Source organism: Centrocercus urophasianus, unplaced genomic scaffold, assembly GCF_019232065.1.
Source record: "Centrocercus urophasianus isolate 14NV4802_14NV808 unplaced genomic scaffold, USGS_Curo_1.0 seq_29, whole genome shotgun sequence".
NCBI lineage: Eukaryota > Metazoa > Chordata > Aves > Galliformes > Phasianidae > Centrocercus > Centrocercus urophasianus.
The window spans coordinates 7,620,942-7,637,807 of NW_024884855.1; the positions used below are offsets into that span (position 1 = coordinate 7,620,942).

At 47.4% G+C, this 16,866-nt stretch overlaps 1 protein-coding gene across 1 annotated transcript in view; it reads right to left on the reverse strand.

Annotated features, from left to right (window-relative positions):
• LMF1 (lipase maturation factor 1) overlaps positions 1-16,866 on the reverse strand; it is a 161,660-nt gene that overhangs the window by 49,438 nt on the left and 95,356 nt on the right. Inside the window, 1 exon segment of the mRNA XM_042827867.1 lies at positions 999-1,166. Within this exon segment, the coding sequence (XP_042683801.1) occupies positions 999-1,166 (168 nt within the window).

Below are 16,866 nucleotides of genomic sequence, written 5' to 3' on the forward strand. Positions count from 1 at the left end.
CCAATAGAGTTTATAAGCTGTTCTCCAGTTTAATCATCACACGTATTTACAGGAAGCAGTAACAGCTACAGCATATGAATTTCACGACGCTGGAGTGATACTGAACAAAGGCTGCAGTAAATGGGAGCTGTGCTGCTGCACGTCAGCGCCGCTTCGCTTGGGGCTTTCAGTTATCCTGGAGCTCAGAAGGGAGAAATGAGATGAGGCTTTGGAAAGCACGTGCTCAGAAGCTTCTTTCCTCTAACTTTTGCACATTTATTTATTTCATGTGAAAAAAACAAAACAACAACCCACAACTGAGACATGAATGCCATTAATTTCTGAAGAAAGGATTTTTGCTATGAATCTAAGCTCAGTAAATCTGATGGTTGTAAAAAACAGGACAAAAACCAAATAACTCAAATTCAGAGATACAGAACAGCCCTTAACCATTAAATATGAAACAAACAAACAAACAAAGATATCCATAAACATCAACTTTCAGAGAAAATGCAAGTGTTCAAGCTCCATCTCTGGAAGCGTTCAAGGCCAGGCTGGAAGGGCCCAGGGCAGCCTGACCTGGTGGGTGGCAGCCCTGCTTATGGCAAGAGTTGGAACTGGGTGATCCTTGAGGTCCCCTCCAACCTAAGCCATTCTATGATTCATCCCGACCAACCACAGCCTCCTGGCCACTGCAGGATCAGCCCCTGCACACTTGTCCTGCGCCAATGTTTCTCTGCTGTTCACATGAATGGGAAATGAAGCAGAGGCCAGGGAGCACCTCTCCAGCAATACACCCAGGGCAGCCCCACCAGCGCGAGTCACCCCAAAGCCAACTGTGAGAGCTCTGAATCATTCTGACTCACTGGAGCCTGAACTCCTGACCCAGCTCTTGCATCAGTTCCTTTGCTCCAGTTTGGAAACATGGGTATAGCAACCACCTCGCTGCCACCCAGCGTTCCACTGCAGGTGGTGGAGGAACCTTAGGACCTTAGGAAGCAACCGCAGGAACATCTTACCTGGAAAAGGATCTGCAGAACGCCGTGCACCATGCACATCCTTCGTCCCATGAAGATGAAAAAGGGCACCACCAGCTCGATGAAGTGGTTGAAGAGGGTCTCAAACTGATGAAACCAGCCTGGTGAGCGGTGCATGAAGTAGGCGATGGGGTTGGGCACTGGCTGGGTCTGAAAGATGAAAACACGAAGTCAGCCCCAGCCCAAGGGCATCGTTGGGATCCAACGGGACTGTGGAGTCATTTCTTCCCTTCCCTGTGCTTCCTTTCATTTTAGAGGAAATTACTTCATCCAGACCTTTTTCATGCAAAACCCGGGAATTTTTAAGCCAGTACATCTAATAGAAAACAAGAGTTAATCTTCCTGTCTGCTATAACCCAAATCATTTATCTTCAGTTGAACCCCTGTTCCTTTAATACTGCCGTGTGGCACGTAGCTCCACACCAATGGATGTTAAATCATTCTACAGAAGCACAAGAGATGGGGAGAATAACCGAGCTGATCCAGAAACAGAGAAAAAGATTTTCTTGGGGTCACACAGGAGGTCAAACGGAGACAGGAATGGGAACCAGATTTCAAAACCCTCGGAGATACTCTTCCAAAATGTTTAAATTTGAAATAAATGTGGTGGCAGAGCTGCTTTCCAAAATCATAATTCGGCAGAGGAAAGTCTAATTCTCTAAACATGCTATATTGGTTTAAGGTATTTACATGCTGGCTGTGGGACAATATTATTCTTCTGAATTTTTTTGATGCAGGGAGATCTTCCATCCAGTACAACAAAGCTGCAAATTTTACAAAGGCAGCAAGCTGTGATATGTTAATAGCAGCAACCCTCAGAAACGCTGCTATCTAAAGCAAAAAGAGAGGAGTTAACAATTTACCTTAGCATGTCTGACAAGCTCAAACTCACCAGGATTGTTTTAAAACTGTCAGAAAAACAGAGAGGATGAAGAGGCAAGTTTTAATTGAAGGAGACACAACACATCTTTAAATTATTTGTAGCTAAATCAAAACTACAAACAAAACAGGGAAAATATTGTACTAGGCATGGCAATCGAGCGTGCTTCCACTGCCAAATCCCACAACTATTGTAATTCCCCATTAGCGAAGCTGGGACTAATAAACGTGTTGCTTTCCATGGGCTGGAGGCTGCTGTAACCCCTTAGGACAGGAGACCGCATCCTTCCTTCCTCGGACAGCGGCAGCGGATGGAGCAGCCGCGGGGTCACGGAGCGCTGCGGGGTCCCGGCCGCTGTGGAGGTGGGGGTCACAGCCCCCCCAGCCCGGGGGGACGCGGCCCTGCAGCCACCGCAGCCCCGGTTCCGGTTACCCTGTGCCTGCACGATGGCTTGGGGCTCCCAGAGCTCTGGGGAAACTCACTGAGACACTTCGTACCGTCAGCACGAGCTGCCGTGAAATGCTTCCACCCTTCCAGAAAGGCAGGTTGCTTTCTTGGCTGCTTTCACTTCTTTTTTTTTCTGAAGCGTGATAACCAAAATTGACCTCATTCCTTTATCTTTTTTTCCTAAAGTGCAGTAACCAAAACTGACTTCAGGCAGGCTTCTTTGATTGATTTTTTCTCAAATGTGTTAAGCTAAGCTGACCTTGATAAGATAAGAATCCCACAGGTTGCAGTGTTTAGGCCAAGAGGAGCTGCATGAAGGTGGCACTCATGCTCACGCAACCCCATCTCCCTGTGTGCTGGGGAGAGCCTGGACACTCCTCTGTGCAAGCAGCACTTGCAGCCTGGGACCAAGAAGAATGGGCTGTATTACACATGCAATCACACACGTAGTTACAGATGAGTTAAATCCCAGTGTGATCACACCGAGTTGTTGCACATTTGATCAGGATTTGCTGCTTTATTTCAAAGTAAAGGCCACTGCCAGCTCTTGACCATGCCACTCGGTGTCCCCAGCTGCATGTGCGCCTGCCCCAGCCTGATGCTGACAAATGGACCAGTGGGGCTGCTCCTTCCCCAGGCCAGCCACAGCCCCTCTGCTGCTGTGGTTTGTCACCCCAGCCATTGTCCCCGTTAGGGACAGAAAGAGAAGCCTCTTCTCTAGCGGGGACAAAAAGCAGCATAAAGTGATCACAGAATGGTTTGAGTTGGAAGGGATCTCTAAAGGCCATCTGGTTCCAATCCCTACACTGAGCAGGGACACCCACAGCTCCATCAGTGTTCAGAGTTCAGCCTGACCGTGGGTGTGTGCAAGGATGGGGCACCACCACCTCTCTGGGCACCCTGTGCCGCTGCTTCACCACTGGCAGTGTAAACAACTTTCTTCTTGCATCCAGTCTCTTCTCCGTTAGTTTGAAACCATTTCCCCTTGTCCTACCACAAAAGACCACGCTCAAGAGTCTCTCTTCTTTCTTACAGCTCTCTTTTAGGTACTGCACCATTAGCCAGGAACCTTCCTCCCCACTGCAGCAGCTGCTTCTCTACACCTCCAAGGTGAGCAAAAGATGCGGACAGAGGAGCATCTCGTGTGTCCCAGCACTGAGTGGAACAGCTGCAGGGGGAGGGTGCGGGCGGCGAGCACTGCGTGTGTGTGTTCCTCCCGATGCCTTCCAGATGCTGTGAGCACAGCGTGGGCTTCCCAGGGAGAAAGCCGGCTTTGCTCATTGCTGAGGCTGGAACACAGAGCTGGGAAACTGTGTGAAAGCGAGGGCGATGCTGGGAAAGCTTGCTGCTGGCTGCTGGGGTGCTCGGGAGGACCTGCAAAGCACAAGTGTGCTGAACGCCTCTTGGTGCAATTGTGTCCTCTAACAAGACTGACATTGCCTGGGAGGAGAGAAATGCACTCCATCATCTCTTACCCTGCTCCTTTCACAGAGGATTTTTAGCTTTGCACTTTGGTTCACGGCTGCCCCACGAAGAGCAGCAGTCTAGGAAGCAGCCAGCAACTCTGTGCATGGGGAATGGTGAAATCCTGACAAGAAAAACACAGCACCAGCTCAGATGCAACTGAACAAACAAGGCCAAGGATGGTGCACGGGGACCTGCTCAGCACAGCCTCCAAGCAGCCACGTTTCTGGGTATTCCTGCACAGCAGAAAGCGTTTTTAAATAAAAAAACGATTAGCAAAAACTGGCTTTATGTGTCAACACAAGGTACAATACAATAAACCTGCCTGCCTCACACCTCTGGCAGCCAGAGAAAAACTGCACTGCAAACGAGTACTGAAACAAGATTGGGGAAAATTAATTCCATAATTCACAGGGCAGATTTGTGACGTGCGACTTCGGCGCGATGTTCGGCAGGGGCTGCTGGCCGTGATAAATGCATGCTGGGTCGCCAGCTATGGCATGTTCTCTGGCTTGTCTCTACCAGGTTTTATGAGGGCTGGTAACAGATTCTAAAAATATGCACAATAAACTGTTTTTTCTCCCTAAGGGGTCTATGGTTTAATTATGTTCTTAGTGAGAACCATTAAAGCGCTAAGTACCTGAAGACTCCTAATTTACTAAACTATACGCTACTAAAACCCAACAGAAGGCCATTATATACCAGAGCAAATGCTCTTCTCTGGGACTGTAAATGCACGTGGGCTCTCCTCTCAGCCTCCCCATTGGCACGGCATTACACAAACTCAGAGAGCAATGAGGCTGTGTCAGATGCCCCATCTCAGCTGAGGGAGATCTCCAAGCTGCCCTACACACGTGCATGAAAACACCCTGTCCTTGAACAACACGCTGCCAGGCCAGGGCTGAGCATGGCATACTGCACCATGAGTGGCAAAGTGCTCATGAGAGCATCGAGTGGGAAAGAGCAAAGCCTTCACTCTTGAGACAAGAAATGAGGGCAGAGATGCACCACATGAACTGAGCTCCTGCTTTCCTTCCCTTCCTAAGCACTGCAGATCATCTTCTGCAACCTCAGAGGGAGCATCCTAAAGCTCAAGCTCTCTTTCAAAAAACAATAGCAAGTTACAAAGGAATTAATTTCAAAAAGGTGAACAAAAATCCATTATTCAGTCTGTTTGTATGAAGTAAAATTGGGTTATCTATTGATTTTGACTTCAAATTAAAACAGCTCTAAGGACAGCCTTCCAAACTATCACCCTGGGTGCCTATCATACAAATGTGACTTTGTGAAAACTAAAGCAAGTCATAAATATCCCTGTGCACTCCGAACACTATTATTTGTTTGCACTGAAAAGCACTTACTTAACCAAAACTCTCAACTGTGAGTGCATTTATCTGCAGAAAAATCTTGAAAAAGGGAAGGAAATAGAACAAGAGCAAACATGAGTAAGTGGTGAGAGCACACAGCTACTCAGCCAAAAGGAGCAGGATGAGCTTGGTGCAGTCTGAGGAGAGGAAGACTTCACTGCAAGCAGAAGGGTGTGAAGAAGAGTGGTACCCTGGAAAACCAGGTGGAGAGGTATGGATGGATGTTTTCCTGAAGGTCTGTGAAAGGTAGAGACGAACTGCAAAGCACACTTCTTCACCTTCCCAAAGCACTGAGGCATGAAATCATCTTCTCAGCTTCAAAGGAAAGCTCTCAGTTCTCTTGCACTTTGGACCTAAAAAAAAAAAGAGAAAGGATTCTCCGTGGCAGGGTGTAATTTGATCGACGTGATCCAACAGGCTGTTTCTCTGCCAGTCTGTTCTGCTTCAGATCTTGACCCTTCCTCCTTACGCATCTGCAGATCAAAGCTCCTCTTTCCAAAACCTGTGCAGAGATGGCTTCCCAGCCCCGTGCAGGAGAGCAGAAGGCAGCAAGCAGGAAGGAGATAAACCGGGTCGCTCCCAGCTGCTGCTATGTGTGGGAAGACGTCTGTCTGTATTGAAGCCTGAACGTCTCTCGTGATGCACGGTAACCAGCGGCTTCTGCAAAATGCCCTTCTTCATCACGGGGAGCTTACAGAGAGCTGCTGCTTCCCAGCCTGTACGGCTTTGTGGTGGGTGCACTACACGTGCAGCAAGCTTGATTGATGAACAACGGTGGTTTTGCACAAAGATACACATGTAGGCAAGGGCTTAGGAAGGAAATTGAGCAGCAAACTGCTCGGCTTCTTGTGCAAATCCCAACTGTAACTCGTGCTGTGCGTATTTTATACATGCATGCATGCACACAAGTCTCCCCATGCATGCTCCTAGCATGCTTGCATACACAATACTGATCAGATAAAAATAGTCCCTTTCAAACTTTCCAATTGCTGCTGTATCACCCATCAAAATAAAATCACAAGAAAAAGCTACAAGCCGTGTCTCTCTTCAAACACAGACATCCAATGTCTGGGTGGGTCACCAGGGGTCAGCTCTTCAACAGCACAACATCAAAATAACAAAGTTTTGGTAGATCTGTTAAAAAGAAGAGTTACCTACACGCTCTCACTGGGTAGCGCTTCCCTTGTTCAGTCAATAGTAATATTCAGTTCATAGAAAAACACACTGGAATCTGCCTGCTTCAAGACAGCAGCGCAAGCCAAGAAGATGTGTGTTTGACTCGGTGCCAGCACGACCATAAAATGTTGGCAATTTAGTAGAGACATAGTGCCGCGCCACTCTCCCAAAGGACCTAAATAAACTTCAGATGTAGAACATATATTTTTACTTTTTATATATATAAATCTGCTGTTTCATTTTTAACTCCTTTCCCCAGCCTTCCCTCCGTCTAAGGTTTTTCAAAGCTGAAACAGGTCCCTAGATCTCCCGACCGAGAGAAGCTTCAGCAATGAAAAGTTAAAAGCATGAAAAATCAGAGAAATGATTCACGTCTGGGTGTTGGGTTTCTTGGGGAACGATGGCTGCACATGCGGCCACAGATGCCGGAGGGGAAAGGGTTTGGGGAGAAAATTCTGCTGTGCAATTTCATGCCTCCGCGTTATAAAACATCCCGAGGAATTTTTTCATGTTCCCAAAGTTATATTTGCAAAGTCACCAGCGTAGGTGAAACCTTCCTGCCACATGTGTGACATTTAGCTATGAAGCCAAGCTTTGCTCATCATGAGTCAGCCCCAACTTACTGCAGATCAGGCAAGGAGCAGGGCTGGCTCACAGGGCTGTATTTTACCATGGGTACACCTAAAAGCACAGTCTGAATTCCAGCAAGTTGGGTGGGGGCAGAAGGATCTATAGCAGCACTGTTTGCTTTTCCAGACTGCACCCTACCTCCTGGTCAGAGCTATCCTCCAGTAATACAGACCACATTTCCATGCCCCACAGCATACCTGTTTATTGACACTGTTCCTACATCGCATGCCTCCGAGCTGCTTGCTGTATATAGAGTTAATTGTGGATGTATTACAGATTCACCTATTTATTCTGTACATTCTTGGAGGGATCCAGAGCTAAAATTACACAAGGAACTGCTGAACTGTTCAGGCTATTTATTTGTTCAAAATCCCTTTAAAATAATTAGTGGGGCCAGGAACAGACATCTTGGCTCTGGTGGGGCCAGCAGAAGCTGGTGCTACCAACCATGGGTCATCACTGCCTCCCAACTTTGGGGGAAAATCCTGCTTATGGGCAGCACCACATGGGTCACGCTAGGCTTGGGATGGACCAGACTGGAGGGCATGCCTGGAAGAAACAGCAGCTGAGGGCAATCAATGCTTATCAAGAAGCTCCCATCTCATCAGGGCTGGGACAAGGGGCTGCTTTTCTCTAGGTCCCACCTCTCACTGGCAGGGATGCCCACCAGCACCCCATTCTCCCCCAGCTTGGGCACAGAGCTGCTATCAAATGGGGTTTTCCTGGCATCTCCTGCCCCAGGATGTCTCTTCCAACCTAAGCCATTTTATGATTCCCAACACAGCCCCAGCAACTCTTTCTGACGGAGCTCGTGTTCCCATGGATCACCAGGCAGGTCACTCACCAATATTTTAAATTGCCATTTAAGAGCATATTGCAAATGTGATCCTTTAATTGGTCACTGTTATGGCTCTCTATTAGAGAAGACAAGTTTTTCCACACAAGGTAAGCCCTTGCGAAAGCACTGAAAATGTTTAAAAACAACCCAGTCCTGATATATTTATTATATATTTATCTATATATAAATAATTTCATGAAAAGGAACGTACTGAGTGGAAACTCCATTTAAAATGTGATCCCAGATGGTGGCAAAGCTCTAAAATTGCAAGGCAACATGTAAAGAAAGATTAACGACCTCAAACAGGCACAAATTTATGAGGTGAAAGCCCCTGTAATCCTAGAGAAAAATGATACCAAACGTTAGACTAGACAGCTAGAAAATACCTCTGCTTAGTTCATGTGGCCTCTGCCATTTTACATTTTCTTTTAATATACCTTACTTTGGGGTTCATTTAGTCTTTCCTCCTGTAGGACTGAGGATTGCTTTGGTGCATGAGCATGCCAATGGATTTACCAGCTCCCATCACATACTCTGTTATTAGCAACTGGTAAATCAGACGGGGGGCAGCAGCTATCCTGTGCCACAGCTTCTCAAACAGGCCATGTCCTGCCATGCAATCAGCAGCCAAAAAGAGAACAGGGAGCCACACGTCAAGCTTTGTCATCACTGTGAGACTCAACACTCCACCATCCAGTAGGGAGGAAGACAGTGCTTAATATTTCCAACACTAAGGTTCACGCATTTCCTTATTTTCCCGAGAACAAAATGTTTCAAAGGAAAGGATGCCGACACTTCATCCTGAGGAGTGTGGGTCACTCTAGAGATCAGTATCTTCCATGCCATTAACTCTAGGTGGGGCACTGTGGGTCCCACAGCCCATTTCCATGAGATATCTTGCACCTTAAAGACCTCCAGAATCAATGAGGTACCACTAGCATAGACAAACAGCCCAGTGTACTTCAAAGGTGCAGGAGATACAAAGTCCCACAAGGAGACCTTGAAGCTGGATGAGCTTCCCTTGTCCCATGTCACGCTTCCATCACTGGGCGGCGTATCTAGAGAAGACAATTCTGTCCAGTTCCACCTAGACTTGAGTGATGGTTGACAAAGCTTCACTACAACATTCATCTGTGAGATTTTTCAATGAACTACTATTTTCTGACCTTTCAGTAAAGAGTTCCTGGCACTCTCTCTGTCACAAGACAGCCGTGGAATGATATCAAAATTAGCATGGTTTCAAAACACTTTGCAAGTGGTGTCCTGAGGCCAAACGATAGAGCCTCTGAACTGTCAGGGGGTCAGGAAAGCGTTTGAGATTCAATTTGAGTTTAAGTATTAAGATATAGATCACAGACTGCCTTAAACATCTGAAGGTGAACCTAATCACAGAAGATGGTCAGAAGAGGAGGAAAAGGAAGAAAACCTGTCTGCCACATGAAAATACAATGACAAGCTTGCATTGAATTAGGACAAAGCACAGCACAGATTTCAGCCTGCTCTCCCTGCAGAAGGCTTACAGGCAAATTGTCTTTCAGGTCTCTGCACAAATCTGCTATGCCAAGTACAAGTGCAGTAAGGGGACAGAGTGCTAAGGGGCACAATCCCCTGCTCTACCACCCTGCCAACACTGGGATACCTGCAGGCACTGGGGCAGTTGCTCAGTCAAGTTTTGTCTTTCTGCCCTCATCAGAAGCTGCCAGATCCTGCACCTCCTGCAGCCACAAAGCTCAGTGGTCTCCTGCAACTTGCTTTTGGAGGGTTTTCCTGAGATTCCAATTGGGCTGTAAAACCAGCTCTTTGCAGCAGCTGTCCCATCAGCTGCAGTCATTGCTGTTGCAGTCCCATCTCTGCCAGCAACGCAGGCTCCAGGCCTGGCTCTCACCTGGCTACAGAGCAGGAACAGCCCCAAAGAAGGATGCACAGCCTCCTGCTAGAACACAAAGAAAGGCAGGATGTGCAGAAGGAACCTTTGAGTGGCTCTGCCATGACATCTGATGGTCTCACGGAGGCTCCGTCTACGGACATCAGCGTTGCGGAGGCTGGAGGCTCCCCAGCCCTCCAAGCCACTGCCTGGGGAGGAAATGCCAGGTTCAGTCCCTCTGGAAAGGCAGCTGTTTCTTTGGGTATCCAGCCTCCAACATGGCCATTTTTCAAGCAGCTCACAGCTATGAGCGATCTGCTTCTCCATATGTGGTGCCCCACACTGCGAACCATTGCCAACCCAGGCAGTGCCCATTTTCCATCCACGCACTGAGACCCACACTGTACAGAGAAGTCCATTCTCTCCCTTTGGGGATGTGCTTTAAAGGACAAATCTGCATCATTAGAGAGGGTGGAAGAACTTTCCTACGCTATGCCTGCTCACGAGACCCAGGCAATGTGGGGTTTAATCCCCCACTCACTACCCCAATGCACAGTGCTGCTCCGCTGTGCTGAGGCTGCTTTCATGAAGGCCTTCATTACTCCACCTTTTTCCTTTTTATAAGTCCACTGCTAAAACCAGAATCGTATCTCCTTCAGTGGGCTTTTTTTGGGTGCATGCTCATAAATATGATGTTCAGCACCAGGCCAAGGAATACACAGGCAAAATCAGAGGGCGGCAAACACCAGCAAAGCCACGGCTCGTGCCTGTGTTTGGATTAGGCAGTTTGGCAGCCCGGACATTTACAGGGTGTTTTTTTTTCTTTCACGCAAGAGAGTTACAACTAGAGACAAACAGTGGGATCTTTCATGAAATGTGTTCACAAAGGGTAAATTGTGCCATTAGGAACTCGCTACCTGGATGGTCATTTGAATTCTCCGAACTGGAACACCACGTTGCTGCACGCCAAATCAAACTGAAGGGGAAGGAGGGGAAACTCAGAGTCACAGGCTGTCTGGTTTAACTTTCCAACTATGAGAGAGGGAGAGCTGAACATCATCTGCCTCAAATAAGTGTGTTTAAAACAGCCCTCTGGTTTGAGCAGTCACTGTTACAAGTGAAACATCCAAGGAGCAAGAGGGGCTGCGGGTTGTGTGAACGGGGTCCTGGTACTGGTTGTCTCTGTGAGTCACCCGAGCATTGCTGAGAAGACTTCAATTCATGTCACAAAAAGAGGGAGAAAATCACAGAATTGAACTGTTGCATTAAAACAAAACCAAAATCACTAACTCTCAAGAGATTTCAGATAAAAAGTAGACTGGAAATCACCTTAGGGACCTGGGCTGAAGATCTAACTCTTCTGTTCTATGGTGGTGACTGGCAATCACCCTGACCAGATGTTTTTGCAAGGCTGGAAAGGGTGATCAGCTCCCATCTTCATGGATGTATACAAAAAGAACTGCCACTTTCTGCACTTAAAATGGTGCTTCCATTACAAAAAAAAAGAAACTGGCTCTTCACTGCACTAGAGATGTTCAAAAACAGATGGCTATCGCCAAGGAAATGCATGTTTCGCCTAACAGTCCCATCACAAAATCATTAAATAACCTGGGGCAAGTCTGCTGGGGTGGAATTTCTTGCAATTACATCAGTGAAGTCTGCTCTACTTATTGCATAAGTGAACACCAAAGGCAAGCAAGAAACCAGATTCATATATTATCTTCTCTTTAGAATCTAGTCATGAAAGACAAGATGAAAACAAAGGAGGCTGAGACTTCGGAAACCCCAGGTATGGAGCCATGGAGAAGGACACCCAAGTACATCCCTGCGCAGAAAGAAGACACCTCTGCTCCTGCAGACCTCACCCCACTGCTTTAGACATAAAAATAGACATTTCTAATACATCTTCCATATATTTGTCATACATTCTTCCATCCCATTTTTCAGCAGTAAAGCCTGACAACTCTGCCACATTGCTTTCCAATGCACTGACAGACCTTGCACGGTTACACTGAAGATTTCATATATTGTTTTTAACATGCGGTTTATCTTATTTCCATTTTCCTCTAGAAACAGCATTAACATAAACACCAGGATAACTCTGCCCATTTTTGTCCACGGTATTTCAAAAACTTAGCTCTTTCTGTGGGGCTGAAGGAGTACAGCTCGTGAATATGCTGTAAACAGGTCAGGGAATAAAAGTAATCCCTTTGCTTCCTGGGGAAAAAAAAAATCTGCCAAAGTCTGTGTCTGGAAAACAGAAAGTGTCACCTTCAGCATTAGCAACTCTTCCCTGTGTTAACAGCAAAACAGGAAAAACAGGTAGCTGTTCCGAGGATGCAGCCAAAAGCTCAGCAAAACCTACCTCTGTTTGAAGATTTCTCCCTAGTAACAAAGGATGTAGGCCGAAAGAATTTAGGACAAACAAAATAATTTACAAGAAAACCCTTTGCCACAAGGAGCTGATGTACAAACTCCTGAAAGATGTGAATGAATCCAGCCGCCAGTTCTGCTCTTTTGGCAATGGACTGCACCTCTGCAGCCATTTAAGTATTGCATCTTCTTCCATGGAAACAACACGTTGGGTTTTTTTTTCAGAAGGTTAAAGTAGTGACTTCTTGCAAAGGCAAGAAATTGATAGAAAACTTCACTTCTGCTAAAGCCAGGAAAGAGGTTGAAACATCTTCGACCATTTGGACAGAAAACTGTGACTGTTCTGTTTGTTAACACACAGCCTGATCAAGGCCTTCCTTGGTTAAAAATAATAACCACACGTGTTTTAGGCACCGTTTAGGAATGGAAAGTTCTACAGCACGTTCTCAACAACTGCAGTGGTTCCCCTTCGGGCACAGAGTGCAGCACCGCTGCCGGAACGGTCGGACCCTTTAGCCTGGAGCTCCGTGAAGCACTGCCCTTGTGCAATAGCCCCGCTTGTTTTGTAAGTGTGCCTTGTTTCTATGCCTTCCTACAAGAAAAGTAAATAAATTCTGCAGACAAATAAATTCCACCCAATAAATGTGTCGTCCGGCTGTCCCCATGGACGTAATAATGCCCTCACACTTGTCCTGCGTTGGAGGGAGTACAAGTCATGGTTATAAATAAGAACACGGTCCTAGGCCAAGTGCCTCATTTCTCATAAAGCCTTTTACCTCCTTTCCTAACGAGCGCAAACCCAGCACGAGCTCAGGGTCTGTGTGACAGCAGGCCAGCAGCGGCACTGCTCCCTGAAGAGCCATGCCCAGGCATGGAGCAGAGCGAGCTGCCGGCTCACTGAGGGCCATTTTTAGGCTGCCCTCTCTCCACGCGTCTCCCAGGCTGTCCCTGGCTGTGGCCGGGCCCTGCTGGCTCTGCAGGGCTGGCTCCACATGCTGGCACACACCCCGAGCCCCCGAGGGCGGCACAGGCTGCACTGAGGCCGAGGGAGCGTTTGTCTGCTGAAGTTAGGTTCTCGCCGGGTATTTAATATTCCCCGTCATGCAGGCCTGTTTCTCCTTGAGTCTGCCTGTCAGTTAAGCCCGGGGATGTTTATTTTAACGGCCACTTGTGGTCAAGGCTGGTGCCAGTTGTACGGCATCGGTTACGCAGATTTAACACTGGGGACTCAGCCCCCGGGTCCCAGAGCACGTCAGGCAGCCAGGGCTGCCCCGTCCTAATGTAAAACAACTGAACTCTTCCAGCTGCCCCGGTTGGGCTTTAACCCTTGCAAGGGAGAGCCCTGCTGCCTCCTCAGCGCTGTCCCAGTTGCAGCCCTAGGATTTTGGGCCCCCCACTGACATCTTGCTGGCAGCAAGGAGTCTCATGGGGGGTGACGATCTCAAAGCTGCAAGGAGGAATGGAAAATGCCTTCAGCTGCTGAAGGATGCAGCTTCTACTGGTGGGAAGGGGGAGGGTTCCATTGCTTTTGTAGGTTATCTTTGCCTCAGAGGCACAGAACGACTGGGAGCAGTGCCCGTGGTGAGCACAGGGTGCTCAGTGCTGTGAAACTGACACATCCCCTGCCCCAGCAAACCAGCAGCACAAAGCTATCACCATTCCCATCCCAAAGACAGGAGCTGGTTGCTACTGCAGGGCAGCATTCCTAAAACCCAGCCCAGCACACACTGCAGCACTGCAGCGCTGGTTCTCCAGTAGCTGAGTGCCTTCTCTGCTTGTGCCTACACACGAGCTGGGAGGATGCTAAAATGTTAAATAAACCGTGGCCTGCAGCAAAATTATGCATCGTTTTTGATTGTCTGGACTGTTTCCAAGATGCTAATCAGTCCCAGATTAAGTCATCAACCAAACTGATGAGCAATCACATTCTGTCAGTACAGCTGGACATCATTACTCGGGAGCTGATCTTTCAGCAGAGATGGACGATGGCTTTTTTCCCATTGATCAAACAGCACAAGGGAAGCAAAGGATGGCAGAGGGCCTGAGCTGAGTGGCCGTGGTCCCTCCATGCCAGCAGCTCTCTGCTCAATGTGTGTTCCCAAAATTTGCCTCTTACCAGCCGGCTGCTGCCCTGTGCTGGCTTGTGCCACCACTTGGGTACACAACCAGCTCCACACAAGTGGATCTAAAATTAAGCACGTGTTGCAGCGTTTTGCTGAATTACTTACTGCACATGTCAAGAGGCAAATATGGAAGAACATCAGCGCATATGAGTGCTTTAATCTGATGATCACAGATACCATTAATAGCTGCGTGGGACAATAACAAATAGAAACACACTAATGGTGAAGTGCAGTAAAAATCCACCATGTTTCTCAGTATCACAGTGTTCAAATCCCACGTTCGTTTGTTGAGAACTTGTTAATGGACAATTGTAATTGTCATGCACAGTGCAATCCCACTGATTTTGCAGAATAGTGAGATTGGAGTTAAAACCTGCCTAGACAATAATTTAAAACAAGCAGGACATTCTAGGTATCTACCGAGGTGCCATGGAGATAAGTGTGAAAGAATTAATTCAAAAAACTCATTTTGAACTTCTTGCTCTGCAAATAATGACATATGAAACAATACGTAATGCTGGGAATTCTACAAGAAGGAATTCCTTTAATGTATGTTTCAGTACAGATTAAGAGGAAATAAGCTGATCAGAGTGGCTATCAGGGAACTGATTCTTCTTACAGATCTCAGGAATGGATAACGCAGCTCCACGTCTCCAACCAATTCCTTCCCTGCGGTTTTCTCATCTGCGTCAGTGTTTCCATAACCAATGCGCCGAGTGCTTTATTAGAGATATTGGAGGGCTTTGCCCCTCCCAGGCTGTGCCAGTGCCAGCACACATCTGGCAGCCACACGTGCCGAGAGCGCAGCCACCCCGCGCCTGTTCCCCCATTTATAACATTTATATATTCTAAAAGCGGTGATCTTAATAGAAAGACAAAGAGGTGAGAACATAACTTGCCATGTACAGCTGAGAATCTCCCATGTGTTACAGATGTGCCTGGAATGCGTCAGTGAAACCTTCCTCTAGGAACCTCATACATCTAAGGAGTTTGTCCCCACACTGAGCGAAGTGCCTGCTTGGTGCAAAGCACCGTTCCTTTGCTGGTGGAGCTTGGGCCTCCCTCGTGCCCTGTGATCAGCCCACTGCCAATCCCTGCATTTTCAGACTGCTGACTTTCTGATGTCTCTATCAGCTTCCGAAAGCAGATACCAAATTATATAGGAATACGAGCAAAAAAAAAGAAAAAAAAAAGAAAATAAAGCCCTACAAAATAGACCAGCTACACTCTCCCCCAGCAAAGCCTCCTGCCTTCTCCACACACTTCCACTTAAACACAAGAAGTGCTGCAATATCCCAACAAATTTATTCCATTCTGCCATTCATCTCATAAGTAAAATGGTCAAAAGCATTTTCCGAAACGCCCAAATTCACACAGAGGTGCAAGGAGGGGGAATGATGCAGTTGAAGGCGCAGTTTGAGCCCTAGAGGACAATGCCAGAGGGTGGGACAACAACAGGGCTTCTTTTCAATTTGCTCCTCTGAAAAAGAGATGGATGGAAACCATCTGCCTCAGGGCAGGTGAGCAAGGCTTGCTTCAAACAGCAGAACGGAGCTCAAGCATTACAGAGTCACAAGCAGCAAAAAGCTCTGCTGATAAAACAAGAACACAGCTCAGATGCTTCCTAATAACATGCTGGGAACGTGGTGGCAAAGCTGCACTGTGTTAAAATTCAACACTAATTTAAAGTCTTGTTCCTTAGTGCAAAAGCTGGAAACACGCCCAAGTGAACGGCGGAGGGAAAAAATAATAACCAGACCAATTGTATATTTCTCCTAGAAATTCCATGTCATAACGTACCTCACAACTTACACTTGCAGGGTCCAATTTCAATAAATCAACACAGCGTGCAGAGTAACAGTAGCACAAGTCTCTCTCTCTTTCCATAATACACCCAGGTAAAATCACCGTGAAGCGAAGAACAAAATGCCCATTCTTTCTGGTGCTTGGCAAGGGGACAAATTACTTTCTGCACCTCTCTGTGTTGAAGGACTAGTTATTAAATACAGTCTGAGCTGCCTTTCCAGCTGTACTTAAATCAAGGACAAAATAAAGCTAACGCGACTGTCCACAAGAAACCCAGAGCAAAAGAGCACAGCAATACAGGCCACCCCCACACGTCCCTGCCTCCCCACTACGTAAATAACCCCGTTAGCAATGCAGAGCAAAGCCCTGCAGCTCCCTTAACAAAGCCACTCACCACTGCCCAGAGCCGTGCCATGTGCCACAGCTTTCCCAATAACACCGCCTACAATTTAGGGATTATTCCCAACATCACAGCGTGGCCATGAGAATAGCACTGCCAAGAAGGAGCAAACAAGAAGGTGAGAGCGAGCTCCCAGCCATCCCCTTTGGTCACACTCAGTGCGTTTGCAGAAGGGAAAGCAGTGGCCGTGTTTGTGCAGCTTTTTGCCTGGGACTCAATGATGCTGAATGCTGTGGAAATGGCCAGGAAGCGACAGATCAGAGCAGAAAGCCCCACGCAGACACAGCATAAGCTTGGAGGGAATGAGGCCCAAGAAATGACATGCCCAGCACAATCCATTAACCGAGCCATCAGAACAGCAGAGGGGTCTGTGAGCTGCCTGGCCCTCCCCTCTCCACTGCTGCTCCTTTAATGACATTTCATGCCACTTCTGCTATGCATCCCTCTACATTTCCTTGATAATCCCTCCTCTTGGCGAACGC